Source organism: Thalassophryne amazonica, chromosome 15 (genome assembly GCF_902500255.1).
Source record: "Thalassophryne amazonica chromosome 15, fThaAma1.1, whole genome shotgun sequence".
NCBI lineage: Eukaryota > Metazoa > Chordata > Actinopteri > Batrachoidiformes > Batrachoididae > Thalassophryne > Thalassophryne amazonica.
Window position 1 is genome coordinate 78,240,098 of NC_047117.1, and position 16,241 is coordinate 78,256,338.

The 16,241-nt window shown below is 42.3% G+C and overlaps 1 protein-coding gene across 2 annotated transcripts in view; it reads right to left on the reverse strand.

The window, feature by feature from the left end:
* Positions 1–10,755: 10,755 nt before the first annotated feature.
* Positions 10,756–16,241, reverse strand: part of LOC117525573 (protein NLRC3-like) — a 30,309-nt gene continuing 24,823 nt past the window's right edge. For both annotated transcript variants that reach the window (XM_034187451.1, XM_034187452.1), the window contains exons 14-16: positions 13,433–13,549; positions 13,188–13,329; positions 10,756–13,072 (exon numbers count right to left, since the gene is read on the reverse strand). In XM_034187451.1, coding sequence (XP_034043342.1) covers positions 12,756–13,072; positions 13,188–13,329; positions 13,433–13,549 — 576 coding nt within the window. In that variant the 3' untranslated portion in view covers positions 10,756–12,755. The remainder of the gene's footprint in view (positions 13,073–13,187; positions 13,330–13,432; positions 13,550–16,241) is intronic.

Below are 16,241 nucleotides of genomic sequence, written 5' to 3' on the forward strand. Positions count from 1 at the left end.
GTGCCATCCATCCATCCATTTTCTTCCGCTTTATCCAGAGTCAGATCGCGGGGGCAGCAGCTGAAGCAAAGCCGCCCAGACCTCCCGATCCACACACACCTCCCCCAGCTCCTCTGGGGGAACCCCAAGGCGTTCCCAAGCCAGCCGAGAGATGTAGTCCCTCCAGCATGTCCAGGGTCTTCCCCGGGGCCTCCTCCCAATGGGACGTGCCCGGAACACTTCTCCAGCGAGGCGTCCAGGGGGCATCCGGAAAAGATGCCCAAGCCACCTTAACTGGCTCCTTTCGATGTGGAGGAGCAGCGGCTCGAATCTGAGCTCCTCCCGAGTGACCGAGCTCCTCACCCTATCTCTAAGGTGAGCGCCCAGCCACCCTGCGGAGTAAACTCATCTCGTCCGTTGTACTCGCGATCTCGTTCTTTCGGTCATGAGCCAAATCTCATGACCATAGGTAAGGATCGGAACGTAGATTGATCAGTAATTGAGAGCTTTGCCCCCTACTCAGCTCTCTCTTCACCATGACGATCCGATACAGTGACCGCATCACTCGCAGATGCTGCACCGATCCGTCTATCGATCTCACGCTCCATCCATCACTCACTCGTGAACAAGACCCCGAGATACTTAAACTCCTCCACTTGAGGCAAGGACGCTCCACCGACCTGAAGGGGGCAAAGCAACCTTTTTCCAGTCGAGAACCATGGCCTTGGATTTGGAGGTGCTGATTTTCATCCCGGACGCTTCACACTCGGCTGCAAAACCGCCCCAGTGCACGCTGAAGGTCCTGATTTGACGAAGCTAACAGAACCACATCGTCCGCAAACAGCAGAGACGAGATTCTGTGGTTCCCAAAACAGACCCCCTCTACACCCTGACTACACCTGGAAATTCTGTCCATAAAATAATGAACAGAACCGGTGACAAAGGGCAGCCCTGGCGGAGGCCAACGTGCACTGAAACAGGTTTGACTTACGACCGGCAATGCGAACCAAGCTCCTGCTGCGGTCGTACAGGGACCGGATAGCCCTTAGCAAAGGACCCCGGACCCCATACAGTGCTTGTGGAGAACTGCTTCCGCCTCCCGAGGCGTCGGACGGTTTTGCCAGAATTTCTTTGAGGCTGACCGATAGTCCTCCACCATGGCCTCCCTGAACTCCTCCCAGACACGAGTTTTTGCCTCTGTGACTGCACGGGCTGCGGCACGCTTGGTCTGCCGGTACCAGTCAGCTGCCTCCGGGGTCCCACCTACCAACAAAGACAAGTAGGACTCCTTCTTCAGCTTGATGGTATCTCTTATTTCTGGTGTCCACCACCGGGTTCGGGGATTGCCGCCGCGACAGGCACCAGAGACCTTGTGACCACAGCTACAAGTGGCCGCATCGACAATGGAGGTGGAGAACAGGGTCCACTCGGACTCCATGTCTCCAACCTCCCCCGGGATCTGGGAGAATCTCTTCTGGAGGTGGGAGTTGAAGACCTCGCTGACAGAGGGTTCTGCCAGTCATTCCCAGCAGACCCTCACGATACGTTTGGGCCTGACTGGCTTCTTCCCCTCCCAGCGGATCCAACTCACCACCAGGTGGTGATCGGTCGACAGCTCTGCCCCTCTCTTCACTCGAGTGTCCGAGAAACATGGCCGAAGGTCAGATGATACGACTACAAAGTCGATCATCGACCTCCGGCTCAGGGTGTCCTGGTGCCACGTGCACTTATGGACATCCTTGTGCTCGAACATGGTGTTCATGATGGACAAACTGTGACTAGCACAGAAGTCCAACAACTGAACACCACTCGGGTTCAGATCGGGGAGGCCCCTCCAGGTCTCACTGTCGTCGCCCACGTGGGTGTTGAAATCCCCCAGAAGAACAATGGAGTCCCCAGTCGGAGCGCTATCTAGTACCCCTTCCAGGGACTCCAAGAAGGTCGGGTACTCTGCACTGCGCTCGGACCCGTAGGCCGAGACAACAGTGAGAGACCTGTCCCCGACCCGAAGGCGTAGGGACGCAACCCTCTTGTTCACTGGAGTGAACTCCAACACATGGCGACTGAGCTGGGGAGCAATAAGCAATGCGACCCCAGCTCTCCGCCTCTCCCCATGGGCAACGCCAGAAAAATGAAGCATCCAGCCCCTCTCCAAGAGTTGGGTACCAGAGCCCAAGCTGTGCGTGGAGGTGAGCCCGACTGTCTCTAGTCGGTATCTCTCAACCTCCCGCACAAGCTCAGGCTCCTTCCCCCCCAGCGAGGTGACATTCCATGTCCCAACAGCCAGGGGCTGTGAGCATGGACCACGCCGCCGGGCCACCCGCCCTCGACCGCCACCCAATCCTCTCTGCACCCGACCCCCATGGCCCCCTCTGCAGGTGGTGAACCCACAGGAGGGCGGGCCCACGTCGCTGTTTCGGGCTGAGACTGGCCGAGCCCCATGGGCTAAGGCCTGACCACCAGGCGCTCGCGCGCGAGCCCCAACCCCAGGCCTGGTTCCAGGGTGGGGCCCCGGCTCCGCCATACTGGGCGACGTCTCGGTCCTTGATTTTTTACTGGTCATGGAGGTTCTGACAATGTTAGTGCCGAATAAATCAAATCAAAGGAAGCACACCCCTGAAATGCTGCTGGACATCACTGCGTCTCAGAAAGGATGAGCACTGTTCGTCTGGATGAGGACAAAAAGATCATATAAATGGGGATTCTGTACTGGACATGGAGAAGAAGACTGTAGATCCAGCAGGGGCAATCATTCTGCAACTCGGTGAGTGCGCTATCCACACTATTCGTTCCAGTCCCATCCTTTGCGCTAGGCTTTATTATTTATTTATTATTATTACTCATTTTAATTTGTCCTTACTGGGTACAGTTCCGGGGAATTTCCACGTTTATTCATATGAATAATATCAGGATAATAAGAGCTGAACACTTTGTGTGCAAACATGTCATCATTTCAGCTGTGAGTGGCCATTTCAGTAAGACACCAATTGCAAAATTGCTGCTCGTTCACAAGTTTGGTCATTAATTCGCATGGCCAACTACTCCCCAATAGTCACAGCCCAGTGAGACAGGACCCTTGATGGTTCTAAGACTTGGATGGTGCCTAGTGATATAATGTCGAATGCAAAAGTTTGGGCACTCCTGATATTTTTCATGATTTTCCTTTATAAATCATTGGTTGTCTGGATCAGAAACTTCAGTTAAATATCATATAGCAGATGAACACATTGATATCTGAGAAGTGAAATGAAGTTTCTAGTATTTACAGAAAGTGTGCAAATTATTTAAACAAAATTGGGCAGGTGCATAAATTGGGCACCCTTGTCATTTTATTGATTTCAATACATTTTGCACTAATTATTGGAACACAAAATTGGTTTGGTAAGCTCATTGACCTTGACCTCCTTACACAGGTGAATCCAATCATGAGAAAGGGTATTTAAGGTGGCCATTTGCAATTGTTTCCCCTCTTTGCATCTCTTCTAATGAGTGGCAATATGGGATCCTCTAAACAACTCTTAAATGACTTGAAAACAAAGATTGTTCAACATCATGGTTTAGGGGAAGGATACAAAAAGCTATCTCAGAGATTTCAGCTGTCAGTTTCCACTGTGATGAACATAGTGAGGAAATGGAAGACCGCAGGCACAGTACTAGTTAAGAGCCGAAGTGGCAGGCCAAAAAAATCTCAGATAAGCTGAAGTGAATGATGGTGAGAACAGTCATAGTCAACCCACAGACCTGCTCCAAAGACCTACACATGATCTAGCTGCAGATAGTGTCTCTGTGCATCGTTCAACTGCACAGTGCACTTTGCACAAAGAGATGCTGTATGATGCTGTAATGCAGAGGAAGTGTTTTCTGCATACACACCACAAACAGAGTCGCTTGAGGTATGCTAAAGTTGGACAAGCTAGTTTAATTTTGGAATAAGGTGCCGTGGACTGATTCAACTAAAATTGAGTTATTTGGACATAACAAGGGGCGGTATGCATGACTGAAAAAGAATACAGCATTCCAAGAAAAACACTTGCTACCTACAGTAAAATTTGGAGGTGGTTCCATCATGCTGTAGGGCTGTGTGGCCAGTGCAGGTACTGGGAATCTTGTTAAAGTTGAGGGTCACCTATTAATTCCAAACTAGAAGTACCACATTTTTCCATCAGATAAATTGGACTCAATATACTGAACTCAAAGAATTTATCAATGACAGTCATAAGGCGTAATAATATAATCTGCAACTGCCTTCCCTTTTGGAGAAACAGAGGTGAAACTGTTGTTTGTTGGGGAAAATCTTCCATTCAACATGCACATCTTAGAATCTTTCAAAAAATCAATTAGGCTGGCGCCATGATTGTTTACAACAAAGTCAAGTATCTCACGTGGTGGAATCCCGTCCACATCAACAATACAGTCATCGAGCGCCCCTGTTCTGCTATTCAAATCCCCACATCCCCACTTTCAGTCAGCAGAAATACACCGTAACAAACGCCGTTTGGTCAGTTATCACGGTGCTTTTTTCTCTTTTTTAAAAAATACGTTTACCATCCTTGTTGATTCACGCATTTTCTGCACCTTTTTACAGGACAGTGATGGTAGTGCAGTGGTAAAGTTTCTGCCTGGCAATCAGAGGTTTTGTAAATTGCAGGTTTGGATCCTGTGGGTGGCATGTATTTTTTTTCACAGCAGCTGCGCAATGTGGTTACACATGCTGCAGCTGCTCAATTTCCATTTCAATTTATTTTCATTTATATAGTGCCAAATCACAACAAAGTTTCTTCAAGGCGCTTCACAGACGTACAGTCTAACCTTACCAACTCTTTGCACTGTGTTCCCGCTGTGATGGTTTTGTGCACGACACCGTTGCAGCGGGATTGTTCATGCCTGCCCATCGGCTTGATGTTTTCGTGGCTCGCGCATATGGGCTGTTCCGCCGTGATTCGCTCTGATTTGTACTTATTAGTACTATGTGTGAAGGGGCCCTTAAGAATGATATTTGAAGGGAGACGCTGGCAACATACAACTTAGTCAATGCTGCCTTCAATTGAAGCAGTTTAGTGACATTCAGTTAATCACCACTGATGCAATTTTTCAATTTCTTTCAATCCCCAATAACTTCTCCAGGATCTTCTTGTAGCTCTTTTACTTCTAACATCTATGGGGCAATGACAGACAAGTCATCTTCTCTGAAAGTAGAAAAGGGTGCTCATTTTGAGGGGCAAGGGAAACTCCCTGTTCTTTCCAACATTTGAAGTTAACATCTTTTTTATTTTGCACTGCAGTGTTTTGTATTTTCCACTGGTGGAAACGTTCCATGTACTACAGTGAAAACTCACATCTCTTGTAGTCTTTGAAAGCAGATGATTGTGTAGCTCATAAGGGCTTCTTCTTCCACATAGTGACATACATGAGTCAGATAGCATAAGAGAGCACAAACCTCTGAAACCACACGCTACCCACGTCATTTTTGAATCTACCCCAGAACAGTTTTCCCATGAAACTTGTAGAATAGAATTGTCTGTGTTCGAGCATCACAAAATCAATTATATGGGTAACTGATCACAGTTGGGACAATGCACTGGTGAGCACATCACCACATGCACCACACTACAGAACCATCTTGGGTTCTGGATGGCAACAACCCAATCAGACAGCTTGTCCATCTTCATGTCTCCAAAGTAATCATTTATTTGCCACGGTCAGATGAAGTGTGGACGTCATCTTGCCCTGTAGGTGCTGGAGTCCACATCACTGTGCAACATGCATGCTGGATCATGTCCTGGGAAACACGCCACATGGCCAAAAGGTCATAAATGACATTTTCTCACAATGCAAGTGATGATCCTCATCTGAGACGCCCTCAGTCAGCACACATTTGACACAAAGCCACTCCAACACTATGCAAGGATCCTCTAAAGAGACCTAGGAACAAGGACAAACAGTATAACCGTCTCTTTGGATCTCTGGTTATCCTCCAGGTTTCACAGCCATAGCCTACTTTAAGACGAGAACCAACCAGGAACCTAAAGCCTTGTTTCCACAGGGCATATGGACAATGTATGTAATATATGTGATATGCTAATTTTGTCTGTTTTTGGCCATCTAGTTGTGTGGAATATGTTCATGAAACACTATGCACAGTAACAACAAAACCAAAACAAAAGGTGACAAATTTGTCTCTTATAGCTGCACAGCATAACTAATATTCACAGTGTGTTAAACTTGCTAAACTGCTTTCGTTTTATTTCTCCAACTACACTTTTTGAATGCCAACAGTCAAGCAACTAAAATGGAGTTAGCTTGTTAGCTTTCCACAACGTATTAGCTTTCTAGCTCCCTGATGCACAGCGCATATAGCATCTTTGAAATCCACAGCAACATTTAAAAAAATTCAACACCCTTGAAGCAAATTTTGGGTGGAAGAAAAAAAACAAAACGGCTTTGCACATATGACAGACATCACGAAGGCTTCCATAGAAATTAGTGGGCAAACAATTGTCACGGAAAAGTACACACACTGTATGCTAGAAATGGTGCCTAACGGCCAAAAACTCTTCTGGGATGCTTCTGGCAGCTCTTACCGTCTGTATGTAAACGGGGCTTAAGACTTGGACGTTTGTTCTCCTGCACAGGTGTCAACATCGCTAAAGACCTCTGTCTAGCACCTTCACTACTCCATAAACTCTTTGCAATCACCTGTCGACCTCAAAGGCCAAGGACACAAAGACATGAACATCAGTGTGAACATAACTGAATGTTTCTACAAGTTCAACTCTTTCAGCGCTTACGCATACACGTCTGATGGCTGAGTCCAAGAAGTCATTGAACACCTTGACCTTAGGCTTGATGGAGGCCAACTGCAAACCCAGACACTCCCTGTCTGATGTGCTACATTCAGGGAATCCATTGATTCATTACACCGACATGCTTACAAAAAATAAGGTTCTCAAACATGTTAGCCTGCATTAGCAACCAGTACATAGTATTTTGGGGAACACCCACTGACTCCTCTTTTTTCTTCAGTTGCACTGCAAAATACAACAGCAGATGGGCTCCTGTATCAACATGACAACCTCCATGAGTGGGCCCCACTCCCATGTAGATATGAAGGGCTCAGTCAAAGCTTAGAAAAACACACTGGTTTATTGTTGCAGGTCAGAGATGGATCTACAGGTGTGCAAGGGGGAGCAACTGCCCCCTACTGTAGAGCCTTGCTCCCCTGCCCCCCAGCTGCCCCCTAACTTTCATGTTCTCAAAACTATACTTATAAAAACAATTCACCACTATGTCCACAACATCCTCAAATCATTGAAAGATAAATCAACCAAAAGTAAAAAATTGTAAATTCCCCCCCAGCCCTTTAAATACTTAGCTATGGCCCTGGGGCCTGGCAGAGTTGGTGCGAATGAGCCACATGAGCCTCTTTAGGTCAAATCATTTTCTCCAGGTAAAGTTTAAACTTGGATGCTAAGTGGGGCAGCAGTACAGCCTCATTTAAAGACATTCCCTGAAACACTTCATGGAATAATAAAAGAACTTTCTTGGCCATGGCTGGAATATTCCCTGTCAAGTGATGCAGCATACTGCTTACCATGCAGACATTTTGGAATATCAAAAACTAGTGTATTCACATTAGACAAAGGATATTCCCCAATATATTTACATATATATGGGATTTCCCACTTTCCATCCTCCCATGCCACCCTGCCAGGACCTCTTGTCACTGCTTTGCCAGCCCATGAAATTTCTACAAAAAAAAAAAAAAGGATTTTCTTGATCCATCACTGTTGCAGGCAATTAATTATACATTAATGAGAAGATGGTTATGAATGTCAGGGGTTGGTAAGGTTAGACCTTACTTATGCAATGATTTGGTACTATGTAAATAAATTAAATTATTTCCCACTAACTTTTACTCTTTATTTTAAATTGTCTTTTCATTTGATTTATTGCCTGTTGTAACTTTATAATTTTTTATTTATTTACAATTGGAGTAACTTGGTGCCCATTTTTAATTATGTACAGCCCTTTGGTCGATATTACATTTATATTACATTTCTGCTATGAAGCACCCCAAATCCTACACACTGTAGTTTTAACCATGTATACTGTCAGGAATGCTCTTCTTTGTGAACTAAAAGACTAAATAATGACAAGCACAACATTCATGTGTACATAAGTCCCATCTGGTTCTTGTTTTTAATGGAAAGAAAAAAAAAAAAAAAAAACAAGAAAAGGCTTGGTGCAGGCCCCAGTAACTTTCCGGTCTACTGTTCAATCATGAAACAAAAGTGGTGAATGAAGCGTATTTGATGGTTTTCAAGGAAAGCAGAGTCATTGCAAAGATGGAATCACATGTTCGGGCACTAACCACGTGAGATCTTTGTGGTTTGTTGGTGATTTACAACATCAAATTTCCCTTGAAGATGTCTTGAATATGAAAAATGTCCAGGATTTTTTGTTAAGAAGGGGCAGTTAGTCATTTAATATAGTTAAAGGTTATTAATTTTTTAAAATTAAAAGTAAAGAAAACATAAAAACCAAATGGTGTTGCATGTTTCCATAATCATCAACGAAGAAGCCATTTCTCCTATTTGTGAGTGCTAATGGTGCATCATAGCAAATTTCTGCAACAGTCCTAAAAGCAGCCTGGAGCTGCAGCACTTTGGTGCTTCTATTCTTTTGATCTTTGACGGTTGGCAGAAGACGGTTGGAAGCAAGGGCGTAGGTTTGGTCTCAGCTTTGGTAGGGACAATACCCCTCCCCCCGGCCCCCCTGCCCACCACCACCACCCCCTAACCCACTCATACCATTAGATGCACAAGTACAGCATAATACATAACATATGACGACATAATGCTGAATAATTTAACACTTTATTTACATTATTAAGTGTGTAGGCAAACGAACAAATAGCTTAAATAACAAAATTGCACCCAAAATCACTAATCTATTCTATAGGCCTACACCTGAGAGAACAAGACAACAAAAAAATACTTGTGGAGCTAACAAAAAAAAAAAGTTTTTGCAACCAAGATGTATAATCTATTCTCTTCATCAATAATGCAGTTGTAGGTATCTGGCAACCTAATTTGCCAAAAAAAAAAAAAAAAAAAAAAAAAGATTTCCAATGATATATATGGTGTATTACGGTAAACGTAAGCCTGTGATGTCATAACGCAAAGGAAAAACACGGAAGTTTCACACTAGTGCGCCGCTGAAAAAAAAAAAAAAAAAAACTAGTGCGCCGCTGATTCTCATTACCGTAAGTTCTCATATAAGCCCGCACTTTGAAAATTTGACAGCAAATCCAAGAACCCGTTCTTTCCAACAGTGCGTTCGGTGACTTTTGAAACAAGGGAAAGTATGAAAAAGAGCGCAAAAGTGACAGAAAAGTACAGAGACAGACAGCAAACATAAATGTAGTAATTTTTGAGGAAAAGGCAGGATGTTAGTGTCATTTGTGAAGATGTGTTTGTGTGGGTGTGCAGTTTATTGTAAGTGTGGCGCACAGCATTGTTCTCCAGCCCTCCCGCCCCGCCCTTCTTGTTTTTCTGCACCGGAGCAGTGTTGCCAGATATGAAATATGAAACTATCGTACCAAAACCTCAAAATGATCGTATTTTGGGAGAAATTATCGTACACAAACAAAACGCATACAACGTAGCTATTTTAGCGTTTTTTTTTTTAATTTACAAATAATTTTATGTCACATTTTTAAACAGTAATTATAGTAATGGGGAAACTATGGCACAAAAACAACGCAAATGCACTACCAGACTAGAAACATTTTTTTTTTTTCTGTGAAGGGACACAAACGTGTTAATTACCAGACTAGAAAGAGTCGAATTCAACCTCGAGGTCGCTGTCGTCATCCGATGCCATGGACACTTGTGCAGATTTTGTTGAACACAGAAAAAATGTTGACACCTCCATAAGGAACTTGAACTTTTTTTTTTATTTTTCTTGTCTATCTCTTTGCTCTTGTGTTTTGTTCGTTTGTTATTGCATTTGTTGAAATAAAGTTTCGAAAAAAAAAAGATGGTTGGGGAATCTTCCTGTCCTGCAGAGATTGGATGGAACTCATTACTCTGTATGGGGAGGGGGCGGGCTTTCAAATGACGGTCACCCAAAGCCAGCAGCAGCCCTGTGTGTGGTGTGTCTTTGATGCCGACTGAGTGCAACGCCTGCAAAATGATTCTTGGGTGTCAGAGAGAGATGTGTGTTTGGCCAACCAACTGAAATTATCGTACATATTGGATTTTTTTTTTCCCATTATTGATCGTACATCGTACAGAGGGCACAACTATCGTACAAATACGATAATTATCGTACATCTGGCAACACTGCACCGGAGCCACCCATCCTCTGCGCTCCGGGACCTCCCACTTTACAAATGAAGCACTGCCCGCCACGAGATGCGCTTTGTTTACGTCCATGTGAGAAGAACGTGAGCTAATGAAATTGCAACATGGGTAACCCTGTCACTCTGGCACATCGAAAACACAAAACGTGACGACTAAAATTATAGTATCGAGTTCGCAAAAAAATAGTGAATGATTTTGTTATATAAACAAAAATGCTAAATATTGGTAGGGACTATTTTGCCATCCCAAAATATTGGTTGTGACTTGTCCCTATGGTCCATATGCAAACCTACGCCCCTGGTTGGAAGGCCCTTCCTCCTTTTATTATTAGTGATAATATAACCGACGACATGTAGAAGATAAAGCGAGCTTAGAACAGTGATGCACCTTAAATCAAAAATCCAGTTCAGTGTTCATGGCAAAATTATTTGTCTGCTGGAAGATGTTCAAAACAACTGGGGAGGAGGAGACAATCACCTTAAATGTCATGCATTTTCAAACCTCAACATGCGTTTTAAAAGCTAAACTAACTGAAGGTTCAGTGCTTTTGTTTATAACCAGGAAAGGAAGTAAAGTCATGCAGTACACTTCCACTGCGGTTTGCATGTCTGGCTCAGTTTCTTTCTCTTATCTGAATAGGCAAACACAATGGTGGGATTTGCATGTTAGAATTTCCTTTATGATGAGGTACACATGCACTGTAAAACAAAAGTCTTGAGAGAACGACGACATCAAACCATTTAACTCAAATAATTCAAGAGTCAATATCAACTTTCAGTATATTTGACAGGTTCATAAAATGCTCCTTCAGCTCTTTTAAAACAATTCTAAGTGTTAATATAGTAGAATGGTGGCTGATAGGGGCCACATATACAAATACAAAAAAAACAACAACAACAACAAAAAAATGCTGTCATCAATAAAAGATAAGGTTGTTGCACCAAAAAGTGTCTTACAATTTGGGAGAAAATACGTGTGAACACACAGAACACAAATATAACCAACTGCACATGTAAACATTTAATTTGAAAACATGGCTGCTGCAAATTCCGACAACACATCCATCTGTCGGAAAACCGCAAAACAACCTGGATTTAATAGTTCATTACAAGGTTGAGTTTTTAAATGCATAGTTTAAAGTAAATAATGAAGTGATAAATCAAAAGTAGTACTGGGCATGTTTACATGATCATAATAATCTGATCATTTGGAGTAATCAGATCTCATCTGTTTATGTTTACGTGCACTTCAAATGATGAAAAAAAATTATGAATTTGTTTAAGCACAGGCACTGTATATATGCACGTCTGCTCGCCCAGCCACGCGTATATTTATATATTGTTACAATTTTTGGGGGGATTATTGGGAGGTCAACAACCCTGGAGGTTAAGGCCTAAAACGACTACGAAACATAGCACACAGGCAAGGTCAAATTTTTGGGGTGAAGGTCAAGGTCAAGGGGGTCAAATGCTGATTGCTGTAGCCCTTGTTGTCTTTGTGCACGCTATTATATAAAATTTGCAAGTATATATATGTACAGTTTTTAATCAAAATAATTAAACTACAGCAAAAGCAGTTAAGTTTTGATTCATTCATTATTTTTTCCATGGGTTAATCATTCACACTTCAGCAATTATTTTGAAATCTTGTCATATTTGCACTTTGTTTTTCGCTCTGTGCCAGCACTTATTTTTGTCTCGTCTTCCTCTTTTTGGGACACAAAATGACATATGAGCTTCAGACCCATGTACCTGAATCCACACACACAGATCAGCAATAGTGCACTTGAATAGAAAAGAATTCATGTTTTTACTGACAAATCTGAGATAACATGTTTGTACTCGCAGGTGTTTGCTGCATTTCTTGCAGATCATTTTTGTGCAGCACATCTTGTTGTAGATATTGGACTCTGCAGAATCCAGTCAACATCTTTTTCTTTTATTTTTGCTGTATTTTACATTCAAGCACAATGCACCAGGAAGGGCATCTGGTATAAAACCTGTGCAGTTGGAGGCACCCAAGAAATAAAACATCTAATCAACATTTTTCCTCCCAACATTAAGTACTTTAGCTAGTTTTAAATTGTGAATGAAGTTAGGAACATTTGCAAAATAGAGTTTACTACATACCCTAAAAACATACAAAAGATGTACAAAAATAAAAGATCTCATTGTTTATCAGCACAAAATAAAAAAGTCTGACTTTTTCATGTCAACAGCCATAAAAATCTGCAGACGGCTGATGACATCTACAAAAAGCCCTAAAGTACGAACCAAATTCACTGAGGTTCTGTCGGTTTTCGATACATTTGGGGTTAATTGCCCAGCCAGATAGGCTTCAACTTAAATGCTGGTGACCAAGTTTCTTGCCACACTGACAGATACTTTAATCCACTGCAGCGGTTCTGCATCAACTAAAGTTGAGATCTTTGCAAAGATACGGATCCATCTGGGACAACAGTTCAATCATGTACAAACTGGCTTTCTTGCCTTTCCCTCGCACCATGTCAATTATATCTCGGGCTTTGTCCACCCTGCGTTTGAATCGGGTCGTGTCGTACTCCTCGTCGGTTATCACCCTGCGATCCAGAAGTCCGTCCAGCAGCTCGTTTAGAACTGGATCGGACACTCGTCCCACGAAGCGTTTGCGAGCACACAGCAGCTTCTCTGGTGAGATGTTCCTGTTCGTCGCCACATCGTCCTCTGCAACAGTGCCTGAAGACAAAACTGGAAAAAGATTTTTGATTTTGATGGAGAACCCCCCCACTGGAACAGTTCCACATCTTAAAAGTCTTTAACTTTTCCCAGTCTAACGCCACACTGATGCAGGATTTACACTTACCGGTCAGACTAACTCTGTGCTCCCACACTGTTTCCTCCTTCTCATCTTGGATCATCAGATGCACTTCTTCTGTGCTCGTATTCAAGATCATCTCAAAGGTTGGGTGGTAATTTGGTCCATAATTTGCAAAAAACTGTGCACTCTGAAAACATGTTGCAACATCAAAATTTGACCAATCACAGCTAAATCTGCAAGATACCATGAACATGAGATGATCTTCAAACATCAGGCTCTATCATACTCACATGTGGTTGTATTTCATTTTCCTCAGTGCGACTGGCGAGACGGTAACTGTGGTCAACGTTCAGACGACAGTCGGATGGAGCCTGAATGAACTTGGCGTCTTCTTGTTGCGCTTTGACCTTTAGTAAGACAGCAGTATGTTGTTATACAGTACAGGGTCACCAGTGTCTCTCCAACATGAGTTCAAATATTAAACCTTTTCTGCTTTGCCACACAAAGGCGTCTTCATATTGTTGCAGTTTTGCACATTGTGTGCTGCATTATTCTGTGAGAATCAATTCTTTTGCTTTATTGTGCTGTACAACCACTGGCTGCGTGCACAATTGACCCTTCCTGGTTCCAAAAATGATGAACTTAGGCCCAGTTTATTAAAATTGCAGTCTAAATTCATGTTTCTATTCTACTGTATGCTGATGATAGCAGGTCAGTGCTGACGACTCCTGAATGTGGACAGAGCCCATGACACAGGAGCCTGTGAACACGTACACCAAGTTACTCCATACAGCCTGTGTGCTGACCTCCACAGTGTTCGTTACCACACAATTCCACAAAGTTACAACGTTAGCATCTCCAAACTGTCTTCTGTTAAAGAGCACAACATGTTTTCATGGAATTCATGTTGCAGAGGAGAGGCATGGTTGTGCCAGCCGCATGCCGCTCCGTGCAACAGCGGTAAGGAAGCCGAAAGGTGAACAGACTCAGATGGGCGACCAACTGCTGTGGCTATACGAAAAAGAACGAAATCAAATAAACAACAACAACAACAAAAAAAATTGGCATATTAAAATAAATAAAAAAAGAAAAAGCAATGCAAAGTAATCAGGTGGTAATATACAAGTTACAGAATCCATTTTTTAATATAAGCACTGATTAGTATTCAGTAGGATTTACTGCCATCTAGTGGTGGGGTGCAGATTGCATTAGGCTGTCACAAGTCACGATTTTCATTTCCTTTACAAGCACAATTTTTCACCACACACATGTATTATCTGGAATAATGAGAACATCACTGTACGGAATCAAACACTTTTTATGCCTCAAGGGATAGAGCGAAAAATTATGTTTCTTCAAGATATATTTGACAATCAAGGTGAAATATTTACGTATGAAATGTTTTTAAGAATTCATCAATTTCCAATCACTCTCAAAGAATTTAACTATGTTGTGAAAAGTATTCCTAGTGGACTGAACTAATTGATGAAGGCACATGAGAAAAGGGAAATTCAGTATACCATAGGCTCAATAATGATTGATGGGATTCCATTCAACAGCCAAAAATACAGCAATAAACACAGAAATACAATTCAAAATTTTAATAGGCATATATCCACCTGTAAATCCTATTGGAGCTCTCAACACAGCGATCTAAATTGGAAACACATATGGCTACATCCTTCCCAATATTGTATTTATAATAAAATTAGAGAACAACACTGGAAATTTTTACATTGCATTTACCCAACAAACCTGCTTATATCCAAATTTACAGATGTAGATCGCAAATGTCGTTTTTGTGGTAAAGAAGAAGAGTCAATAATACATCTATTCTATGAGTGTAAGATCACAAGATATTTGGCTTAATCTGTAGTTAGTCATTTATAATAAAACCAATCACAGAATTAAAATAGCCAATCATAATGTAATAACCTCCTTTGAATATAAAAACAAAAATACACAATATTTAGTATATGTGTTCAGAATAATACTAGTGCTATATGACTAAAAAGATTAATCCAGGTTTTGAGTATATTTCTTATTGTTACATGGGAAACAAGGTACCAGTAGATTCTCACAAATCCAACAAGACCAAGCATTCATGATATGCACACTCTTAAGGCTATGAAATTGGGCTATTAGTAAAAAAAAAAGTAGAAAAGGGGGTGTTCACAATAATAGTAGCATCTGCTGTTTATGCTACAAACTCAAAACTATTATGATCAAACTGCTTTTTTTTTTTAGCAATCCCGTGAATCACTAAACTAGTATTTAGTTGTATAACCACAGTTTTTCATGATTTCTTCACATCTGCGAGGCATTAATTTTGTTGGTTTGGAACCAAGATTTTGCTTGTTACTAGTGTGCTTGGGGTCATTGTCTTGTTGAAACACCCATTTCAAGGGCATGTCCTCTTCAACATAAGGCAACATAACCTCTTCAAGTATTTTGACATATCCAAACTGATCCATGATACCTGGTATGCGATATATAGGCCCAACACCACAGTAGCAGAAACATGCTCATATCATGATGCTTGCACCACCATGCTTCACTGTCTTCACTGTGAACTGTGGCTTGAATTCAGGCCAGTTGATGTGTTCTTTGGAAAACTGTAACCTCTTCTGCACATGTCTTTTATTTAACAGAGGGACTTTGCGGGGGATTCTTGCAAATAAATTAGCTGCACACAGGTATCTTCTAACTGTCACAACACTTACAGGTAACTCCAGACTGTCTTTGATCATCCTGGAGCTGATCAATGGTTGAGCCTTTGCCATTCTGGTTATTCTTCTATCCATTTTGATGGTTGTTTTCCATTTTCTTCCACGTGTCTCTGTTTTTTTGGTCCATTTTAAAGCATTGGAGATCATTGTAGATGAACAGCCTATAATTTTTTGCACCTGGGTATAAGTTTTCCCCTCTCCAATCAACTTTTTAATCAAACTACGCTGTTCTTCTGAACAATGTCTTGAACGTCCCATTTTCCTCAGGCTTTCAAAGAGAAAAGCATGTTCAACAGGTGCTGACTTCATCCTTACATAGGGGACACCTGATTCACACCTGTTTGTTCCACAAAATTGACGAACTCACTGA